Raw genomic sequence first — 23,725 nt, forward strand, 5'->3', positions numbered from 1 at the left:
CCAACACTGAGACAGGAGAATCTGAGTTAAAAGCCAGTTTCAGCAAAAAGAGGCACTAAACAACTCAGACCCTATCTCTAAATAAGATACAAAAAATAGGACTGGGGATGTGGCTCCGTGGTCGATTGTGCAAGTTCATTCCCTGATACCCACCCCCATAATTTTTTTTTTTTTAAATAGGTAGAATCTGTGAACTTTACAGTCTATAGCTGAGCCAAAAGCCAAGAAAAGGTTACTAGGATAGTTTTCTTAGTTCTATCTATTGAGACAGATCTCGGATCTTTTCCACAGTTACTAGTTACATTAACCTACAAATATCCAAGAGTTTCCAGTTTTCTGTATTTTATTTTTGACTACCATGTCATTCTATAGCTGTTAAATCAGGTAATGTTCTTACATATACATCTTGATTTCATGTTAAACAATACATGATAGATGTAGGTGTTTCTCAAAAGTATAAAAAATTAATGTTTATATATAGTACTTTTCTCCGACTTCCTTTTGATTTAGACATGTATTTTAGAGGAAAATGATTTTGATTCAGTACATATTAGGATTCTTAAAGGAGGGGAGGGAAAGGTGAAATGTTGGTATATAGATTCTGCCTATTTAAATAATGGGGAATGATACTGGCCAAATTATATTGTTATACATCATGTGTATGTATGCATATTTAGCAACAGATCTCACTATCATGTGTAAGTATAATGCACCAATAAAAAATATGAAAAAAATGTTCTTAAGAATCCAAACATTTGTTGGACATAATGGCACACGCCTATAATCCCAGTGGCTCGGGAGGCTGAGGCAGTTTAAAGTTTAAAGCCAGATTAAACTGAGATTGCAAGTTTAAAGCCAGCCTTAGCAACTAAATGAGGCCCTAAGCAACTTAACAAAACCTTGTCTCAAAATTTAAAAAAGGGCTGGGGATATGGCTCAGTGGTTAAGCACCCCCGGGTTCAATCCCTAGTACCTCCTCCCCACAAAAAAATCCAAATATTCACAAAGTAGAGCATCTATCTTTTATTTTGGGGTTATTAGTAATAAGAAAAGTGAGCTCAAATGAAAATTCAATTGACACATATTTAAATGGGTTTAGATAGCTATTAAAAGAAATGCATACATCAGAATTAAATAACCCAGCAAAAATGTTTCCCATTCTCTTACCAACAAATTATACTTTTTAAGTTTTCTTTTTATTTTATTAATTCTTCAAATACTTATTGAGCACCAACTCAGGCACTGTTTAGGTACTAACTGGGAAGGAGGAGAATGCAAGCAATAAACTTAACTCATAGGTCATCCATTGAGTTGGGAATAAGGGTTATGAAGATAAAGCAGTGTGTGCAGAGAATAAGGCGACTGGGCCTTGAGGGATGCTGTTTTAGAGAAGGTCCCCCTTGTAAAAGGGAAGAATGTTGAAGGCAAGAGGAATATGAAAGTACAAATGCTCCCAGGGAAAAAATGTGAGAGCAAAATAGACCGCAAAGAGCTGTGAGGTGGACAGACCTGGTGGGAGATGAAAGGCAGAGTTAGGATCTTTTGGAACTTTATCATTAGGTCGTGATAAGGACTTTAGATTTTACTCTGAGTAGGATGCAAAGTGTTAAGAGCGTTTGAGCAGAGGCATGATGTAATCTAATTGAACCCTTTGACTCTTGAGAAGAAAATAGACTGAGCCTGTGTTATACAGCAAGAGTAGAAGCAGGAGACTTTTGCAATTTTATTTCTAATTTCTTTAATTTCTAATGATTCAGCTGATAGAAGAGCATATATATCTATTTCTTTTTTCTTTTTTTTTTTTTTTTTAATTTCAGGGAAACCAGAGACAAGTTGCATTTAACCCAACTGGGATATTACTGACCCTTTTAAAACACCCAGCAGTTATTCAACAAATTGTATAAGCATGAATGTGGCTCTAGGGCTGTGCTGTTAAAATACAGTAGTCATTAGTCACATGTAGCTTCCAAATGTAAAGTAAGATCAAAACTCACTTCCTTGCTCATACTAGCCAATTTCAAGTATTTAATAGCCACTAGTGGCTAGTGACTGCTGTATGAAATTTCACAGATATAGAACATATATATCATTACAGATAGTTATTGATCAGCCCTACTATAAGGGTCACTCGTGTAAATGTAAATATAGTACCCAGAGAATAAGTTATTAATGGTCTTAGCAAAATAAATTAAACTTGCTCATTTATGTATTGCTCATTTCAGTTTGTGCATGAGAAGGAAATTATGGCAGAAGATGATCAAGTATTTCTTATGAAGTTACAGGTATGAAATTGTATCAGAAGCAGACTTAATATAGTTAATGAATAAACTGTTCTTTTATGTATTTTAAAAATAAAGTGATACATGCTGTGAATGTCTAAACTAGGATTCTTTTGTTTTTCAGTCCCTTTTAGCAAAGCAGCCACCAACTGCAGCTGGAAGGCCTGTGGTCAGTATTATAAATTTTGACATAATTATTAAAATTCAGTGCATTATTGTTTCTTTTTTAAATTGTATTCACATCTGATGGGTTTACTTTAATATAATTCTTCTGGTTGTGAAATTTTTAAAAAAGTGTTTTTTCTTTATTTTATTTTTATGTGGTGCTGAGGATTGAACCCAGTGCCTCACACGTCCTAGGCGAGCACTCTACCACTGAACTACAACCCCAGCCCAAGAAATGTTCTTTAAGTCTTTTTCAAAATATCTGAATCATATAAAGATGTATTTTGCAATGTTTTATTATGTGTCCATTACTAAATTCTCACAACAACCTTGAGAAGCAAGTACTGTTCATTAGCCCCATTTTGCAGATGGGGAATCAGGGGCTTTAGAGGACATTGTGGCTTGCCTGAGATTATTTAGCTGGTAGGATATAAATCCAGATTGAAACCCAGATCTGACTCCAAACTTAATCTCATAACCACACCTCATTTCTTTATACATTCTCCCTTATCCACTGAAGGAAAAATTAGTATTCTAAAACGTGGTGGGCCTTTGATATTCTATAATAATGAGGACAAGATTACTAATGTTTTTGTTGATGGGTGGTAGTATAAGAGGCAGTAGAATAGATGGGGGATCATGGCAAGTAATTTGTGAATTTGAAAGTTTTAGGTTTTAGTATTTGTGGTTTTCCTATTTTTACCTAGGATGCCTCACCAAGAGTCCCTGGAGGCTCGCCTAGAACACCAAACAGATCTGTGTCATCCAATGTTGCCAGTGTGTCACCCATCCCTGCTGGGTCAAAAAAAATTGATCCAAACATGAAAGGTATATCTCTTTCTTAGAGAAAATAACACAATACATTGTACAGTGGGGAAAAAAATGTACTTAGCATCTCACCTACATATAACTTATTTTCATTCTTGTGCAATACCCTCTAATCTCTGTCTCTGTAGACGTAATCTCATAGTTAATCAGATTCTAAACCATTACAGTATATTTACAGTATATTTTTAGTGTATCACTTTGCACATGGTGAAACTTTTATTATGTTTAATCATTTTCCTATGGTAGGTCATTGGAGAAATTCATTTTTATACTATAATTGATAATCTGCAATTACCATAAGGAAGAAATATGCAAAATAGTTGTTCGTGTAGGACTAATTGTGATAGATGGGATTAGTAGGTTGTACCTTTTGATGTCTTTCAAATGGAGTATTTAATGTTATATCAATATTCAGTGTTCCAGTTTTACCACAACCTAATTGTTATATTTTAAATACTAACAACCATTATCTAGTGGTATTTCTATTCTGTGAAATCACTTATTACTACCCTTTGCCCATTTATCTCTTAGAACTTCTAGTTTTCATATAGGATTGAGGAACTTTTTGTAATACTAAGACAGACATTTCTCAATGTTACTTGAAATGCTTTTGACCTTTTAATAACATTCTAATTTTTAAGTTACCTTACACTTGCAGTTTACTCATTTGTTTTATGTATGAGTATATTAGAGAGTATGAGTAGTTATTCAGCTAAAACTCAAACTAATATATCCTGAATATAGCTCTTAAACTTTAAGTCTCATTTGTTTTCTATGTGTGATTACTCTAATAATTTATGGGAACAATCTAATGTTTTGAGTAGCTTTTTTGAAATTTTTTGGTATGTGTTTGTGTTTTATAGCTGGAGCTACAAGTGAAGGTGTCCTGGCAAATTTCTTCAATAGTTTGTTGAGTAAAAAGACTGGCTCTCCTGGAGGCCCTGCTGGTAGTGGTAGCCCTGGAGGTGGGGCTGGAGGTGGAAGCAGTGTTTTACCACCGTCTGCCAAAAAGTCAGGTACATTACTTAGAGCAAGTCACTTTTCTTTGAAAACAGCTTTATGGAGGTATAATTTACCTACAATGAAATTCACACATTTAAAGTGTACAGATCATTGATTTTTAGTATTTTTACAAAGTTGTGGAAAACATCTCCATAACCTCATTTTAGAACATTTTTTCATTTCCCCCAAAAGAAACTTCAAACCTTCCCTGTCTCTTAGCTTCTTAGTCCTAGGCAGTCACTTATCTGTTTTCTGTGTCAGTGGTTTTCCCTGTCTGGACATTTCACATAAATGGGAATCATACACACATTATGTCTTGTTTAACATAATTTTTGTTGTAGTTATTTGGTACCGGGGATCGAAACCAGGGATGCTTTACCACTGAACTATATTCCCATCCTTTTTCTATTTTTTATTTTGAGACAGAGTCTTGCTAAGTTGCTGAGGGTCTCATTAAGTTGCTGGGGCTGGCCTTGAACTTGTGATCCACCTGCCTCAGCCTCCAGAGTCGCTGGGATTACAGGCATGTGCCATCACGCCTGGCTAACATAATATTTTGAGGTTCATCCAGCATGCATCATTAATTCATTTCTTTTTATTGCTGAATAACATTCCATTGTGTAGATATGCCACACTTTTTTTTTTTTTTAATCTATTCATTGGTTGGTAGATCTTTGGATTATTTCCTTAAAAAAAAAAAAACTACTACAAATAATGCTACTATGAGCATTCATTTTTATGTGATCATAAATTTTTAATTCTCTTGGGTAAATACTTATGAATTCTAGGTTACATGGTAACTCTGTTGTTTTGTTTTGTGGTACTAGGGATTGAACCAGGGGCTCTCTACCCCGAGTTATATCCCCAGCCCTTTTATTTTGAGACAGTCTTGCTAAGTTGCTAAGGCTGCTCTCAAACTTGGAATCCTTCTGCCTCAGCCTCCCAAGTTACTGGAATTACAGGCAAGTGCCAGTGGGTGCAGCAACTCTATTTAAAATTTTTAAGGCCTGCCATGAAGTTTTTCAAAATGCTGCATCATTTTACACTCCCATCAAAAGGTTATGAGGATTCCAGTTTCTCATACCCTCTTCAGCATTTGTTATTGTTCATTTATAGTTACAATTCATTCATCTTGCTTCCAGATTCCAAAATTTTGTTGCTGTTTTATTATTGTTTTAAGTTTGTACTTTCTGACTGCATAACTTTTTTTTTAAGTTTTTGCTGTTATTCTTTTTGACCTAATATTTTTATGAGATTAAATCATAGGTGCCAGTTTTACCTCCATTTAGTAGCAGATCTCACAATTTAAAATGAGATAATTTGTTTTTAAATTAAGGATGTTTAACTTCAGCATGTTTGATAAAATTAGTGAAGGAGTTGGCAATTTTAAGTGAAGAGACATTGGTGTAGATACTTTAACTGTATCTAAATCTTATTTCTTTCCTTTTCCTTCAATGTAGGCCAGAAGCCTGTCCTGTCAGATGTTCATGCAGAACTAGACAGAATTACCCGGAAACCAGTTTCAGTTTCTCCTCCAACACCTACATCTCCTACGGAAGGAGAAGCTTCTTGAAGATACCAAATAAAGCCATTTATTCAGTTTTCTGGGATAACGTAAACTTGCCTCTGCCTTTTCCTTCAAAGGTGGAATTAGGGAGCTGGAGTGCTTTTACAGATGGACTAAATTTATGTCTTTTTTTTTTTCTTTGTGGCTGCCCGTTTTTATAAAAGGAGCTGTACAGAAGAAAAAAAATATTCTACATTATGTAGAATTGCTGTTTGCATTGCCATTTTGCATAGGGAAGTAATTTTGGATTTTGAAAATCTCAAAATTTATAAATCTGAAATACAACCATGTGATCTTATTTTAAAGGCTAAATTATTATATAGGAGGGTTTAGAGAAGGGCAGACAATATGCAATTTGGACATTTAACTGACTTGGAAGTCCAAACTTGTTTTAGTTAAGACTATTTAAAATCATTTTTAAAAATTTGTGTGTTTTGCTGAAAAAGAAAATTGTCAGATTTTGCACATCACATAAATGTACCAACACCTGGGATATGCTGAGAAAACAGATAGCATTTGATACACTAGTCATCACTCAAATCAGTGATCCTATAAGTTGTCATCAAAATATGATTTAGATATTGGCCAAGATATATTCTGAAACTGAGAAGGAAAGAAAGCACACTGCCTAAATGTGTAAAAGAAAAATGCAGAGGTTATGAAAATGTAAAGAGGTAACAGTCTTTGGATTTGTCTATACATATATATATATATGGCTCTGCCTTAATATACTCCTTTTTTGTTTGTGACTTTCAACTGTAATCAGTTAATAAAGTATTTATTCTCTGCATTTGGGTTCAAATAACTTGTATTTTCTTATATAATTTGTCAGCTAATAAGATTCATTAGTAATTTGAAATGTTTGGCTTATAGAATTACTGAGTATTCTGATCTTTCTGAGAGACAAATTAATATGAGATTCATTCACCTTTAAGTTTCCTTAATTTGGGATTTTACCTTGATCAACACATCTTGTCCCACAGATACATTTTGAACTACAGAATCTTATGCCAGCGTTCCCAGGGACTGAAAATACAACCATTGTCATTATTTAGGGGGAAGAAAAATTTGGCAAATGTGCTGGGCATGGTGTTGCAAGCCTGTAATCTCAGTGGCACAGGAGGCTGAGGCAAGAGGATTGCTTGTTCAGAGCCAGCCTCAGCAACTTAACAAGGCCCTAAGCAACTCAAAGAGATCCTGTCTCTAAATAAAATTTTTTAAAAAGGCTGGGGATGTGGCTCAGTAGTTAAGCGCCTCTGGATTCAATCTCTGGTACAAAAAAATATTTTTGTTTAAATATTTTATTCATTTATTTATATGTGGTGCTCACACATGCTAGGCAAGTGCTCTACCACTGAGCCACAACTATAGCCCCTGTGATTCATTCTTTTCGGTGCATGCAGTGGTAAAAATTCTCATTGCAGCATAATATTCCATTGTCCAAATATGTCTATTATGCTATATCAATGAGTATGCACTATTTTCCTATTGCTACTACAAAAAGTTACCCCAAATTTAGTGGCTTAAAATAATACAAGCTAATCTTTTTTCTTTTTTTTTTTTTTAAAGAAAGAGAATTTCAATATTTATTTTTTTAGTTTTCGACGGACACACATCTTTGTTTGTATGTGGTGCTGAGGATCAAACCCAGGCTGCACGCACCCCAGGTGAGCGCGCTACTGCTTGAGCCACATCCCCAGCCCTAATACAAGCTAATCTTACTAAAGGATGTCAGCAGTCCAAAATGAGTCTCACTAAGTTAAGATGTCAGCAGGGTTCATTTCTTTTAGAGGCTCCAAAGAAGCATCTGTTTCCTTTCTTCCCAGCTTCCAGAGGCAGCCTGTATTCCATAGTTCTCGGCCCCTTCTCCATCTTCAAAGCCAGCAATAATTTTTGGAGGGTGCAGGGGGTACTGGAGATTGAACCCAGGAGCACTGAGCTACTTCCCCAGTCCTTTTTGAGACAGGGTCTTGCTAAATTGCTGAGGCTGGCCTCAAACTTGTGATCCTCCTGCTTTAGTCTCCCAAATTGCTAGGATTACAGGTATGCACCACCACTCCTGGATCAGCAATAGTGTCTTCACCTGTCAGCAGCCACCACATTTCTTTCAACTCTAACCCTTCTGTCTCCCTCTTATAAGGGCCCAAGTTCTTCAAGTGGGTCTGCATATATAACGTACATGTGTAATGTGCTTTTAACAGGGTTTTTTTGTTTGTTTTTGGTTTGGGTACTGTGGATTGAACCCAGGGGCACCTTATCATTGAGCATCATCCCCAGCGCTTTTTATTTTGGTACAGACCCACTCCAAGTTGCTTAGGGCCTCTCGAAATTGTTGAAGCTGGTATTGAACTGGGGATTTTCCTGCCTCAGCCTCCTGAGTGGTTGGGCTTACAGATGTGTGCCATTGTGCCTGGCCAACACTGTACACTTCACTCTTGCTTGTGTGGTTTCTGAAGAGAAGTCAGATAAAATTCTTTGTTCCTCTAACTGCTTTGAGGATTTTTCTTAATTTTTTTATTTTCTGCAGTTTGCATGTGATATATGACTGTGTGTAGTTGGGGGGCATTAATTTTGCTTTATGTTTTCTGAATATCCCAGATCTCTTCGTTTGGTGTCCAGTGATTTGGGGAAATTCTCAGTCACTGCTTCAGATATTCTGTTTCTTTCTCTTTCTTCTGATAGACCCATTACCCATATCTTTTGTAGTTGTCCCACAGTTTGAATATTTTTTTTTGCTTTCAGTTTTGGAAGTGTCTATTGTTAAATGCCCCAGCTCAGAAATGTCCTCAGCCTCAGTCTGATCTACTAATGAGCCCACCAAAGGCATTCTTTGTTCTTTCCTTATCTCTAGCATTTATGTTAAAGTTTTTTAGAATTTCCACCTCTGCTTGCATTATCCATCTATTCTTGTATGTTTACTTTTTCCATTTTTGTCAGCATACTAGTCATAGTTGTTTTAAATACTTGTTCTGAGAATTCTAACATCCTTTGCATATCTGAGTCTGGGTCTGATGTTTGCTCTGTTTCTTCAAACTTTTTTTTTGTTTTTGTTTTGTTTACCCCTTTAGTATGCCTTGCAGCTTTTAAATTAATAACTGAAGATGATGTATGGTGAAAGGAACTCTGGTAAATAAGCCTTTGGTGATATGGTGGTAAGATGTGGGGGCAAAGGAACTCATGCTACAGTCCTATGATTAGATCTCAGTTTTAGTAACTTCTGTTACCCGACCCCTTTAGAATGGCTGGAGGGGTTGGTTACCAGGTTGGTTAGGCTCTGGTAAAATAGTTTCTCCTGCAGGCAGTCCTTGTTAAGAGGAATAGAATGTTCTGGCGTATTTCACAATGGGTACTTTTCCCCTTCCTATCAGAGTGGTGGGGATTTTCCCTGTTCCTTATGTGAACCTGCTAGAGCTCCTGGAGTAGAACCCACAGGGTTCTCGGGACCCTCTTAGGACTGGGATTGGTCACACAGAGCCTCTAGCAATTCATCAGTTATGTTCAAATGTCTTATTCCTGTGCTGGTTCCCATCAAGGCCTCTGCCTTGGAGTGTCTTTGGTAAATTGTGATTGTGTACCTGTCTCTGATTGGGAGGACTGTACTTGTGATTTCTTTGACAGACCTAAGAAGAGTTGTTTGTGTCCTTCCTGTTTGTTGAGCTCCATACTTGTTAAGGTGGACCGATTATCTCTACCTCTCAAAATCCTTCATCACATTTGCAAAGTCCCTTGGTTTTAAGTCAGGTAACAGACAAAGGTTTTAGGATGTGGATAGCTTTGGGGATCTGTTTCTCAGCCTACCACAGGATGTTTGGGTAATTTTCAGTTTTTAAGTTGCTATTAAGAGTAGTGCGAGCTGGTTGTGGCTCAGTGGTAGAGTGCTTGCTCAGTGGTATAAGGCACTTGGTTCGATCCTCAGCACCACATAAAAATAAAGACATTTCATCCATTTACAACTAAAAATATTTTTTAAAAAGAATAAGAAAAAAGAGTAGTGCTATTGTGAATGCTCTTAAATATATCTTGTGAAAAATGTGTTTTCATTTCTTTTGGGTGCACAGGTTGAGCATCCTTAATCTGAAAATCTAAAATCTGAAGTGCTGCCAAATCTGAATTTTTTTGCATACTAATAAGACACTACAAGTGGAAAATTCCACACCCTGAAACTTTATTTTATGAACAAATATATTCAAATGCTGTATAAGATTACCTTCAGGCCAGTGTAGTGGTGCACATCTAGAATTCCAGCAACTTGGGAGGCTGAGGCAGGAGAATCACAAGTTCAAAGCTAACCTCAGCTACTTAAGCAACTTAGCAAAACCCTGTCTTAGGGGCTGGGGTTGTGGCTCAGTGGTAGAGTCGCTTACCATGCATGAAGCACTGGATTCGATTCTTAGCACCACATAAATGTAAAATAAAAATATTGTGTCCACCTAAAACTAAAAAAAAATTTTTTTTTTAAAAATCCTTGTCTTGTAGCTCAGTGGTACAGTGCTCGCCTAACATGGGTTGAGGCACTGGGTTAAGACTTCAGCATCACATAAAAAAAATAAATAAAGGTATTATATCTATCTGCAACTCAAAATTTAAAAAAACAAACCATGTTTGTATAAGTATGACAAAATAGACTATTGTCGTGTACAACTAAAAAGAACAACAACAACAAAAAAACGGGGCTGGGGTTGTGGCTTAGAGGTAGAGTGCTCGCCTACCATGCGTGGAACACCAGGTTCGATCCTCAGCACCACATAAAAATAAAGATATTGTGTCCACCTATAACTAAAAAATATTTAAAAAAAAAAAAAACGGGCTGGGAATATAGCTTAGTTGGTAGAGTGCTTGCATGCACAAGGCTGTGAGTTCAATCCCCAGCACCAATAAATAAATAAATAAATAGATAAATAGAAAAATAAATAAAAAATAAAAAGTGTTGGCCAAAAAAAAATTCAGGTTTTGTGTATGATGTATATATGAGAAACATAAATGAATTTTATGTTTAAACTTGGTCCTACCCCGAAGATATTTCATTACTGTATTTGTAAACATTTTTAAAATATCTGAAATCTCAAATGCTTCTGGTCCCAAGAATTTTGGATAAAAGATACTCAACCAGTATATGGTAGAGTGGATTGTTGGGTCAACAGGGTATATGTGTATTCAGCTTTAGCAGATAAAGCTAAAAGGTTTTTCCAGAGTGGTTATGAGAATTCACATTCTTGAGAAAACATTTCCAAGTAACATATCTGATAAGGCCTACTATACAGAATACTTTTAAAAACTCTTAAGAGTATAACAATAAGACAAATAACCCAAATTAGAAATGGGCAAAGGGGGCTGGGGATGTGCCTCAAGCGGTAGCGCGCTCGCCTGGCATGCGTGCGGCCCGGGTTCGATCCTCAGCACCACATACAAACAAAGATGTTGTGTCCGCCAGATACTAAAAAATAAATATTAAAAAATTCTCTCTCTCTCTACCTCTATCTCTCTCACTCTCTCTTTAAAAAAAAAAAAAAGAAGAAATGGGCAAAGGCGGGCTGGGGTGGCATGGGTGAGGCACTGGTTCGATTCTCACCACCACATACAAATAAATGAATAAAATAAAGGTTCATCAACAACTGAAAAATTTTTTTAAGTGGGCAAAGGAGTTGAAGAAATATTTTTTTTCAAAGAAATTATGTAAGTGGTAAACAAGAACATGAAGTCTGACAGTTTTAGTCATTGGGTTTATGTAAATAAAACCCACGAAGAGTTACCAATTAATAGCCACTAATATTGCTAAAATTACAAATGGGAAGTTTGGTGAGGATATGGAGAAATTAGATCCCCATACATTGCTGATGGGAATGCAAAATGGTACAACTGCTTTGGAAAACAATTTGATGTCAGGCATCCATAGCACATGCCTGTAATCCCAGCAATTCAGGAGGCTGAGGCAAAAGGATCCCAAGTTCAAGGCCAGCCTTAAAAACTTAGCAAAGGGTCTAAGCCATTTAGCCAGGTCTGTCTCCAAAGATAAAGATAAAAAGGGCTGGGATGTGGTTCAGTGGTAAAGCACCCCTGGGTTCAATTTATTGATACTGGGGATTGAACCCAGTATTTATTGATACTGGATTCAATCCCCAGTATCAATCAATAAATAAGCAAAAGCAAACAGAATTTCCATCACTACCAGTAACATATGAAGGTTCCAACATCATAGTTCATCTGTAATTTATTTTGGATTTTTCTACATATAGTTGTGTCATATGCAAATAATGAGTTTTACCTCTTTCTAATGCTTTGCTTTATTATGCCTGTACTCCAGTACAGAAAAGTATAGAACTGGTAAGAAGAAACATGGTTAATTATTCCCATCTCAGAGGGAAAACTTTTAATATTTCACCATTAAGTATGACTCATCTACAGTCATCTGATTATAAGTGGAACACTGTGTGTGTGAGTGTGTGTGTGTGTGTGTGTGTGTGTGTGTGTGTGTGTAGGAAGGGGGAGAGAGAGAGAGAGAAATATAAACACATATGTTTGGGGCAGAGTAGTGCCCTGTCCCATTGTATCACCACAATCTTTTTAAAATTAATTGGTGATTTCCCAAGTTTCATCATCTTCACTGTGCTGAAGATAACCTGCACACGTGTAGAGGATAAATGAGGATAAGTGAGATGGAGGATGCGGGGGCGCTTCTTAAACTATAAAGTGTTATGCAAATGCAAGTTTTTATAGCTACCACAGAAGGAATCTTAATTTTCATAAGTTTTTTAAATACTCATGCCATGAAGAAATTATTTCAGCACACATGTTTATTTATCTACTCTAAATGTTTTGTTGTAATCAGGCCACTTCTGAAAAGCCTATTACCCTGAATTCTTATTTCTAGAAAGAAAAGTTGTATCTGGGCATGGTGGTGCCTGCCTATAATGCCAGCAACTTGGGAGGCTGAGGCAGGAGGATTGCAAATTCAAGGCCAGCCTTAGCAACTTAGCAAACTCCTAAACAACTGAGACCCTGTGTCAAGATAAAAAATTTAAAAAAGGGTTGAGGATGGTTCAGGGGTTAAGAAACCCTGGGTTCAATCCTTAGTACCAAAAAAAAAAATAGAGAAAAAGTTATATTTACATTATTATTATACCGATTGCTAGCTATTTGTACAGATAAAACTGGATCTGTACCTGACAAAAATCACAAGAATAAACTTCAAATATATCAGAACTAAATGTAAAATATGAAATCATACAAGTACTAAAAACAAAGTAAATTATTTTATACCTTAACAAGAAAGACTTTCTGAATTTAATTCAATCCACATGCAACAAAAGAAAAAATTTAAATTCAACTACCAGCCAGGGATATGACTGAGTGATAGAGTACTTGCCTAGCATGCGCAAAGCCCTGAGTTCAATCCCCAGCAAATCCAACTAACAAAAATAGTTGAAACTGGAGGTGCCCACTGTGATCCCAGCTACTCCAAAGGCTGCGGCAATAGGATCACAAGTTCCAAATTAGCCTCTGCAAGTTAGCAAGATCCTGTTTCAAAAACAAATGAAAAAGAATTTGGGGTATAGTTCAGCGGTACCTCTACCACTTGCCTAGTATGTATGAGGCCCTTGGCTCAATTCCTACTACCCAACCACCCCAAAGTTGAAAGAAACATGATGGCAAAAGGCACCAAAAGCAAAGTCAAAAGACAACTATAAGATATTACAGATAAAGGGCTAATGTTCTTAATATATGAAGAATGCTCAAAAATAGAAAAGTAGAAAACCCAAGACCCTTATAAAGAATATAGATAAATAAGCAAAAGATGTATATAGGTAAAAAATACTGTAGACGGCTGAAATATATTCAGCTTTCCTCCCAAAACAAATGCAAATTACTACTGTATTGAAATACAAAATAAAAAAAATTCAAAAGCTTGTTGGATAGGTGATGGAGACATAGGGGCATTTATTCACAGCTCCTGGGATTGTATGAGAATACAACCTCTAGTGAGGGAATTTTGCCATGTTTAACAAAACTGCACCCACAAACTTGCATACCATGTATCTTTACCCTAAAGATACATACGTTCTCTCTGCTTCTTGATGGTCATTTCCTGAGCCGCTTTCTTTAACCGTGTCCTTCTGCCCTGATGTTCTGCCTCACCTGGGGCCCAGAACTATGGAGTTGGCCATCTATGGACTGAGACCTCTGACACCTGAGACCCCAGATAAACTTGTCCCCCTCTAAAACAAAGATACATATGCATCTGAGAATCTGAAAATAAGAGACACACAGTTGTACATTGTGGCATTATTTTGTAATTGCAAAATATTGAGAACAAACTTAAATGCCTGTATGCAGAAAATTGAATAAACTGCAGCTACACAATGTAGTACTATCCAATTTTTTTTTCAAATATTTTTTAGTTGCCAATGGATTTTTCACTTTATTTGTTTATTTATATACGGTGCTGAGGATCGAACCCAGGGCCTCACACATACCAGGCAAGTGCTCTAACACTGAGCCACAAACCCCAGTCCCCTATGCAATTTTTTAAAAAATGAAATTGATTTTTATGAACTGATATGTGTATTTTCTAGGATATGTTGATAAATGCAAATAAAAAGTACTAGAATATATATGTGTGCACATGTATGTGTGTGTATATATGTATATGCATTATATATATACATGTATATATACACACAAATATATAATACACTCTGACACACACACACATATGCATTTGTCTCCACTGAAGATGCACAAGTAAGATAACCAGAAACTATCAAAATCTGTCACCCATAAAAAGGAGGGTTGGGCAGGAATGAGGTGGAACAAATAGAGACTGACTGACACTTGTCTAATGGACCTTTTTGTAGGCTTTTATTTCTGGAATCTTAATCAGTGGTTCACATTTTAAAAAATAAAATTTAAGCAGTAATAAGGAAAAACTCTAAGACTGATTTCTGTCTATAATAACACTCAGTTGGAGGCAAGGCCTTGGGTTGCCTGGCAATGACAGGCGCTCCCTCAAATCCAAATCCAAATTCCAAACTGAACGCACCCTCTCCCTTTCCCCATACTCAGAAGCTTCCACCTCTATTGCATCGCCCACTCACAGGGTCAAACTGTCCAGGACTAAAGTTGCCCCAAAGGTCATGGGGGCAAGGAGGCTGAGTGACACACAGTGACACCCTTCAAGCCCCCCAAATCACTTAGGATTTAGCTTCCTGCACTGGTGAGTGTAGAAGCCTTAAAACAAAAGGCATCATTAGCATTCCCGTGCCTTTGTGGCCCTCTGCTGGTGTAGATGAAACGTGGCAGTCGAGGATGTCGCATATTTATCCTCTAGTCTGGTTATTTTAGGAGAGCTTTGATAATGCTATCATCTCTCAAGATCTCAGATTCAAGTTTTTTTGCTTATTTGAATTCCTTGTCCAGGATGTGGAATTGTCAAATATTAGTTAAATGTCAGACTTTACCTTTCACGCCGCCTCTTCCTATGTTCTTACCCTGGTCCCTAATCACTCCTTTATTTCCCTGGCTCCTCTTTACCTTCTCTTCCTCCAAAACTCTTTCTATAGGTTCATCCTTTTAACATTTTTATGGCTCTACTATTTAGTTCTATGGGCATTCCTCATATTGTTTATTTCCTCTAATGCTCCAGATTCATATTTGAAACTACTACAAATTCCATTTGATGCCCTCTGGCACCTCCATCTCAGTGCACCCTAATCTGAATTTCTCATCCTCCCTTCATTGAAACAGAGGACTCTCTCCTGAAAATAAGTCAAAAGTATTACTGAGTATATTTTCAATGTCACACTAGAACAGTTGTCCTCAAAGTTAAAGTTCCTAGATCAGCAGCAGCAGCAGCATGGGGGAACTTGTTAGAAATGTAGATAGATTCTCAGGTTCCACCCAAGCTCTGCTAAGTCAGCAACTTGGGGGTGTGGGACAGAATAAGACTTCCAGGTGATTCTGATGATCATTCATGTTTGAAAACTACTGAACCCAGAGCAGGGAGTGGTCAGCAAAGTATGGTTTGTCAATCCAGCCCACTGCCCATTTTTTATAAAGTTTTATTGGGTTGGGAGAACACCTGTAATCCCAGCAGCTCCGAGGCCTGAGGCAGGAGGATTGTGAGTTCAAAGCCAACCTCAGCAATTTAGTGAGGCCCTAAGCAATTCAGAGAGACCCTGTCTTTAAAGAAAATATTTAAAAAGGGTTGGGGATGTAGCTCAATGTTTAAGCACCCCTGGGTTTAATCCCTGGTACCAAAAACTAAATAAATAAATAAAGTTTTATTGGAACACAACCACAAACATTTGTTTATGTATTAACTATGGCTGCTTTCCTCAACACAAATGAGAAATTACAACAGAGACCATATGATTCTCATAGCCTAAAGTATTTAAAAATGATATCTGGCCCTTTACAGAAAGAGTTTTCAGGCCCCTGAACTAGAGTATAGTCTACCAAACCTTTCTTAAGGTCCTCTGATGATTCAGGGAATGGTAATTTTATGGGAGTTACTATTTATTATCAAGTCGAGCCTAGATTCTATAGTTATTAATTATAGAAGACTGATAAACTGCAAATGAGTTTTGTTTAATAAATTAAAAAAATGATTTCTTTTGAAAGATAACAATTTCATTGTCCTGTAGACCATTAACCAGGTTTGGATTTAACCTAACACTCTTATTCTGTCACACACATAAGCATGCAGGCATGCACACATATACCATGTTCTCTCATATCCTTCTTTTTAAAAAAAAATATTTATTTTTTAGTGTAGTTGGATACAATATGTCTATTTTATTTATTTATATGTGGTGCTCAGGTTTTAACCCAGGGCCTCAGATGTGCCAGGCGAGTGCTCTACCACTGAGCCACAACCCCAGCCCTGTCTCTCATATCCTTCTTTAAATCAGTTTTATATTCCCTTTACTAATAAGTTAGATAAAACATTGAAGCATGCTTATTATATACTTGTATGAAAGTCATCTATTTTTTTCTCCCTTTTTAAATATGGTGCATTATAGTTGAAAATAATGATGGAATTTGTTGTTACACATTTGTGCATGCATACAAGATAACAATATAATTTGGTCAATATCATTCCCCAGCATTTGCCCTTTCCTTCCCCTCCTCCCTCCCCCTGTGTCTTTCTCTACACTATAGATCTCTCTTCAATTTTCATGAGAGCCCCCCCACCACACACACACACCTTTCTTTTCCTTTTTCCTCTCTAACTTCCACATGTGAGAGAAAACATATGATCCTTAATTTTCTGAGTTTGGCTTATTTCATCCAGCATAATGTTCTCAAGTGCCATTTATTTTCCTGAAAATGACATTATTTCATTTTTTTTAATGGCTGAATAAAACTCCATTGTGTATATATACCACATTTTCTTTATCCATTCATCCATTCATAGATACCTGGGCTAATTCCATTGTTTGGCTATTGTGAATTGTGCTGCTATAAACATGGGTAAGCATGTGTCACTATAGTATGCTGACTTTAATTCTTTAGAATAAATACCAAGGAGTGGTATAGCTGAGTCATATGGTGGTTCCATGCCTAGTCTTTTGAGGAACTTCCATGCTGATTTCCATTGTAGTTATACTAATTTATGACCCCACCAATAGTATAATAGTGTGCCCTTTTCTCCACATTCTCTCTAGCATTCATTATTGTTTATACTCTTTTTTTTTTTTTTTTTTAATAAAATATTTATTTATTTAGTTTTCGGCAGACACAACATCTTTGTTTGTATGTGGTGCTGAGGATCGAACCTGGGCCGCACACATGCCAGGCGAGCTTGCTACCGCTTGAGCCACATCCCCAGCCCATTGTTTATACTCTTAATAGCTGCCATTCTAACTGAAGTGAGATGAAATCTCAGTGTAGTTTTTTTTTTTTTTTTTTTAACCATAGACTGAACCCAGGGGCACTTTACCACTGAGCCACATCTCTAGCCCTTTTTATTTTTAAGACAGGTTGCTTAGGACTTTGCTAAGTTGCTGACACTGGCCTCTGATGAATGCAGCCTAATTCCATTTTAAGATTGGGAGCCATCTAGTCACAAAGTCATGAAAAGTTCATTTCTGTTTTATTATAAAATACTGCGATTTCTAAACTTGTTTGGAATTCCTGCCGGTGCTCTGAACTCACCCTTGACTGGCTCCCCCTGACCAGATAACAACCCTCTCTGAAACCTCAGCAGCACCTCATAAATTCTGATGTTGGGATCTGAATTTATTCCCTACCTGGAAATATCATGCCATATAGATTGTTAATCTGCTTTCTGACCTTGTATTACATTTGCCCAGAACCCCCTTAGCTATAAGTTCCCAAGATACCCCCGTTTGTAACTTTTTGTGCTATATAAACCTTTTCTTCCCTGAAAACTGGATTGTCCTCAGGCCCTGAAGTTTTGGGTGAGGAAGTCGCTGGCTAGCTCTGTTTGTGTAGACAATATAAGCTTGCTTTAATTTGGTTTAAAATTTGAGTTGGTGATCTTTGCTTTGTGGTTCAACAGCCTCAAACTTGTAATCCTCCTGCCTCAGCCTTCTGAATTGCTGGGACCACAAGCATGCGCCACTGTGCCCAGCTTAGTGTAGTTTTTTTTTTTTTTTAATATTTATTTTTTAGTTTTAAGTGGACACAGTATCTTTATTTTACATTGATGTGGTGCTGAGGATTGAACTCAGTGCCTCAAGCATGCTAGGCAAGCACTCTACCACTGAGCCACAACCCCAGCCCACCTATCAGTGTAGTTTTGATTTGCATTTCTCTAATTGCTAAGGAAGTCATCTAATATTCTAAAATTTTTATTTGACACAAACAAGAGTTAGTTCCTTCTACATTCCCTGTCTCTACCTTTACCCTCCTTCTATCTCCTAGTTTCATGAGCTTAAAACCTTAGCATTTGTTCCAAATCTTATTTTCCAAACAAAATTGTCTCCAAATGTCCCTGGTTTCCTCTCCTCCATTCTCTTGGAGCCATCCACTCTAAGATTTCCATGACTACCACTAGAGTTAAAGTCCCTGTCCCCTCTGTTTTGAATGTGTACAATCGCCCCTACCAGATCTTCATAACCAATCTAATCTTCTCAAGGCAACTAGAAAAATATCCCCAAAGACAAGCTTCAGCCATTTCACTCCCCTATCCAAAATCTTTTGGTGGGTCCTCATTGCCCAGAGAAGTGGCCAAATGGGAAGGCCCAGTTGTGTGGCCAAATTTGACCTCAACTGTATCTTCCCTGACCGAGTCTTTCTCCCTGCCCAATCATGGTGGCTATGTGCACTTTCTTTGCTGTCTTCCATGTCACTGGTGTCCCATGTTTTCACCTCAAGGTTGTATGACCCCAGTTTGAAGCTCCACTGTACTGGTTCTGTTAGTTGAAGTTCACTTCTTTCTGCTCCAAATTCCCAACATGTTTACTTTTTATCTTTTTTTTTTATGGCACATACTGAATTCTTATTTTGTTACTTGGCCCTTTATGGACATTTATTTCTATGGCCTCATTTTAGGAAAAATCTGTTATTCAACTTTGTATCCATGGGATTGCCTAACTGCTACGAGAAATGAAAGAGCTGGTGACATTTTTTTGAGTAGAAGCTGTGGGGAAAAAAAAAATCTCAAGTAGAAAAGTAATACCAAATTAGTTTTTTGAGTGTCTAGCATTCCTTCAAATCATGTTTCCTCAATCTATCTCTTCTTGTGAATGGTTTCCTTTCATTAAAAAAAAAAAAAAATACTGAAACTGGGTGTGGTGGCTCACGTCTATAGTCCTGTCTCCTTGAGAGGCTGAGGCAGATCACTGGAGACGAGCCTGGGAGACAGAGAAAGACATCATTTCCTTTCTCTTCAAAAAAAATCTGCCAAAAATTTTTAGTAAATATTTAATATTAAATTAAAGAGAAAATTGAATATTCTTCAGCACTTAAATGATTCTTCAGTTCTTATTTTTTTTTTTTTTTTGGTACCAGGGATTGAACTCAGGGGCACTGAGCCACATCCCCAGCCTTATTTTGTATTTTATTTAGAGACAGGGTCTCACTGAGTTGCTTTTGCTGAGGCTGGCTTTGAACTTGTGATCCTCCTGCTTCAGCCTCCCAGGCTGCTGGGATTATAGGCATGGGCTGCTGCAACCAGTCTTCTTCTTTTTTTTTTTAAAGAGAGAGTGAAAGAGAGAGAGGGGGAAAGATAGAGAGAGAGAATTTTTTTTTAATATTTATTTCTTTTTTTTTTTTTTTAGTTTTCGGCGGACACAACATCTTTGTTGGTATGTGGTGCTGAGGATCGAACCCTGGCCACACGCATGCCAGGCGAGCGCGCTACCGCTTGAGCAACATCCCCAGCCCAACCAGTCTTCTTTTTCTATTTTTTTTATGGTGTATTGTTTCATCATGAATAATTTTTTCTCACTTTAGTTGTGGTGAGTCCTATCATTTGACTGTTCAGTGTTTATTTATTAATTAATGACGGAGTTTTTTTGTGTGGATGCACCCATCAAAAAGGTATGACCCCAAATAGAATTTGCTCATGAAACTCTAAAATGTTCATTGGTCTCTAATTCATTAAGAAAACAAAGGATCAGGCATAGTGGTATGTGCCTTTAATCCTAGCTACTTCAGAGGCTGAGGCAGGAAGATTACAAATTTGAGGTCAGCCCCAGCAACTTAGGGAGAATATGTCTCAAAATAAAAAAATAAAAATAAAAAGACCAGAGAGGTAGCTCAGTGGTAGAGCACCCATGGGTTTTTTTAGGAAAAAAAAAAAAAAGACACACACCTCTAACTGGGAGGGATATTAGTCTCTAAACCATGGGAATCTCCCCAAATCAGGGCAAAGTTACCTACTGTAGTACATAATGGCTTTCACTCTTTCATACAGAAGAGTGTTCCTCCACGTGGGCAGATTTCCTCCCAGATTTGCATGAAGAGCTTGTTACAAACGTATACTTCCAAGTTCCACTCAAACTCAGAATCTTTGGTTCCGGATCTCCAATATTATTATTTTAGATTAACTTTATAGATGTTTCTTATGCACCCTGAAATTTACTAATCACAGGCTAAATTCTTATTTTCTAAATGCAAAGAGATCCCTAGAGAACTGCCCAAGTACATTCTAACCAATCCAATAGAATAAAGACAGTCTGTCCTTGTTTCTTTGTAACTCCCCCACCACCAGTATTTTATTTAGAAAATGTTCATATGTACAAAAAAGTTGAAATCACTGGCGGGTGGATACCAGAACACTTTACTTAGATTCTACCATTAACATGTTACAGCAATTGCTTTAAGACAAGTCTGTCCTTTTGCATCTCTCTTGAGTCATCAACCCATATCATTTATTGGATGAATTTCAAAGGAAATTTCAGATATCAATAGGGTACAATTTGGGATAATTGAGACTTAAGACTAACAGGGCTATGAATCCTTTTAGCACTGGTGAGAATACAGTGGCCTACTTTTATTGGATAGAATTAGCGGCTATGGGCTGGTGGCGCAATTCAGGGGTATAGCACATACTTAGTAGCATCCCTGAAGCTCTGTATTCAATACCAGCACCAAAGGGGGAAAAAATAACTGGTGATTGGTTGGGAGAATAGATTTAATCAAAGACGTTAAGAATAGTTTTTTTGCTGGCTAGACAAGGCCTTGGGAGAACACATTTAATCAAAGACGGAAGAATAGCTTTTTGCTGACAATCCCCGCATAGTCCTATCTACGTGTCTCTGTTCATCTGAATGAGAGCTTTTGTTTTATTACTGTAAGGAGAAAGGAGGTTTGGGTCATGGATAAGAGATAAGTGTGGAAGCTGATGGCAGCAGAACCCTCCTCTCATCTGTGGGCTTTGAGACTTTAATGGGGAGATGAAGTAGAGGCTGTGGTTTGCTGGATTAGTGATGAGCAGCTAGGTTTTAAGTCAGAATGGTCAGAACTGCATTTCAGCTGCTCCTGGCTACTTAGCCTTGGATTTGATACACAGCCTCTTGACCTCAGCTTTTTTGTTTGTAAAATGAAGGTAATCGTAGTAACTACTTTATATTGTTGTGGAGAAAGTATGTGAGCTTGACATGTAACAATCAACTTTCGTTGCTAAAATATAATTATGTTTCTTGGTATTTTACACAAAACTGAACTAAACTAAACTATAGCAGTTGGTGCATAAGAAAGACACAACATGTTTCTGTTGAAATTTTGAATTCTGAAGTGGGAATTCAGAGAAAAGTAAGAAGTGAAAATCCTGAAAGTCTTTCCAGGGAACCCATTCTATTTAAATAGAAATCCAAAACTTTGCCAGGTACAGTGGCACATGACTATTTTTGTTGTCATTGCTGTTGTTTGTTTGGTCACGATTGAACCCAGGGGCACTTAAACACTGAACTACATCCCCAGACCTTTTTTGCATTTTATTTTGATATAGGGTCTGGCTAAGTTGTGAGAGGCTGGCTTTGAACTCATGATCCTCCTGCCTCAGTGTCCCCAGCCACTGGGATTACAGACATGTGCCACCACACCTAATACTATCACTTTTTTTTTTTTTTTGCAGTTGGTGATTGAACCCAGGGCCACATGCCTGCTAGGCAAGTGCTCTCTTACTGAGCTACATCCCTAGCCCCATGGCACATACCTGTAATCTCAGCTACTCGGGAGGTTGAGGCAGGAGCATCATAAGTTCCAGGTTAGCCTCAGCTATTTATTCACACCCTGTCTCAAAAGATACACAGATAGATAGACAGATAGATAAACAGGGTTGGGGATGCAGTTCAGTGGTAAAGCTCTAATCCCTGAAAGAAAGAAAAAAGAAGGAAGGAAGGAAGGGAGGGAGGGAGGGAGGGAAATCCAAATTCTTCCAAGATCTACAAGGTCCCTAAATTATCTAATCTCTGTCTCCATCTCTTCTCCTATTCCCTTACTTGCTTCTAGTCACACCAACTACAAATCTAGCCAAGCTCATTTGATCCTCAGGACACTTGTATTTGCTGTTCCCTCTGCATGAAAGTCTCGCCCCAGATCTTGACCTGGCTCCTTCTCAACCATTGGGTCTCATTCAGCACAAACATTAAGGTTCTCAGAAATGCCTTCCCTGACCACTTATTTAAGTTCTGGACTGGTTAGTACCCAAACCTCACACGACAGTTTCTCCTCAATTTACAATGGGGTTATGTTCCAATGAACCCATTTTAGGCTGAAGATATCACAAGTTGCAATTTAGTACAGTACACCTAACCCACCAGACATCATACCTTAGCCTAGCTTAGCTTAAACGTGCTTAGAACACTTCCATTAGTTCACATTCAGGCAATATCATTTAATACAAAGCCTATTTTACAATAAAGTGTCGAATATCTCATATAATTTATTGAAAAGATAAAACTCAAAATAAAAGTATGGTTTCTACTGAGAGCTATCCATTTTGCACCACTGTAAATATCCTAAATTGAACTTTCATATTAAGTTAGGATTATCAGTATTTTCACATCATTTATCACTATCTGAAATTCGTATTGTTTACTTGTTTACTGGCTTTTGTACTAGAACAGGGCAGGGATCTTGCATCTTCCGTTGATACATGGCTGTAATCCCAACACCTAAAACCAAGTTCGTTGCACACTCAAAACGTATTGATGGAAGGAACAAATGAACGAGTGTCTGGAAGATAGAGGGAAATGAAAAATGTATTAAAATCTACGGTAGGTACATGTGACACATGCCTGTAATCGCAACTACTCTAAGTTTGAGGTCAGCCTCGTCAATTTAGCCAGACCGTGTCTCAAACAATCAAAAGGGCTGGGGATGTAGCTTAGTGGTAAGGCACTAGTCTAGTACCTGCGAGGTCCCCTTCAGTTCCTCCCCAACACCTAAAAAAAAAAAAAAAAAAAACCAAAAA

General features: G+C 37.4%; 1 protein-coding gene across 1 annotated transcript in view; it reads left to right on the top strand.

Moving 5' to 3' along the window:
- Dync1li1 (dynein cytoplasmic 1 light intermediate chain 1) overlaps positions 1-6,631 on the top strand; it is a 34,978-nt gene extending 28,347 nt beyond the window's left edge. Inside the window, exons 9-13 of the mRNA XM_015489543.2 lie at positions 2,223-2,282; positions 2,404-2,448; positions 3,152-3,272; positions 4,136-4,288; positions 5,735-6,631. Coding sequence (XP_015345029.2) covers positions 2,223-2,282; positions 2,404-2,448; positions 3,152-3,272; positions 4,136-4,288; positions 5,735-5,847 — 492 coding nt within the window. The 3' untranslated portion in view covers positions 5,848-6,631. The remainder of the gene's footprint in view (positions 1-2,222; positions 2,283-2,403; positions 2,449-3,151; positions 3,273-4,135; positions 4,289-5,734) is intronic.
- Positions 6,632-23,725: the final 17,094 nt, after the last annotated feature.

The sequence above is a fragment of the Marmota marmota genome, unplaced genomic scaffold, assembly GCF_001458135.2.
Source record: "Marmota marmota marmota unplaced genomic scaffold, marMar, whole genome shotgun sequence".
NCBI lineage: Eukaryota > Metazoa > Chordata > Mammalia > Rodentia > Sciuridae > Marmota > Marmota marmota.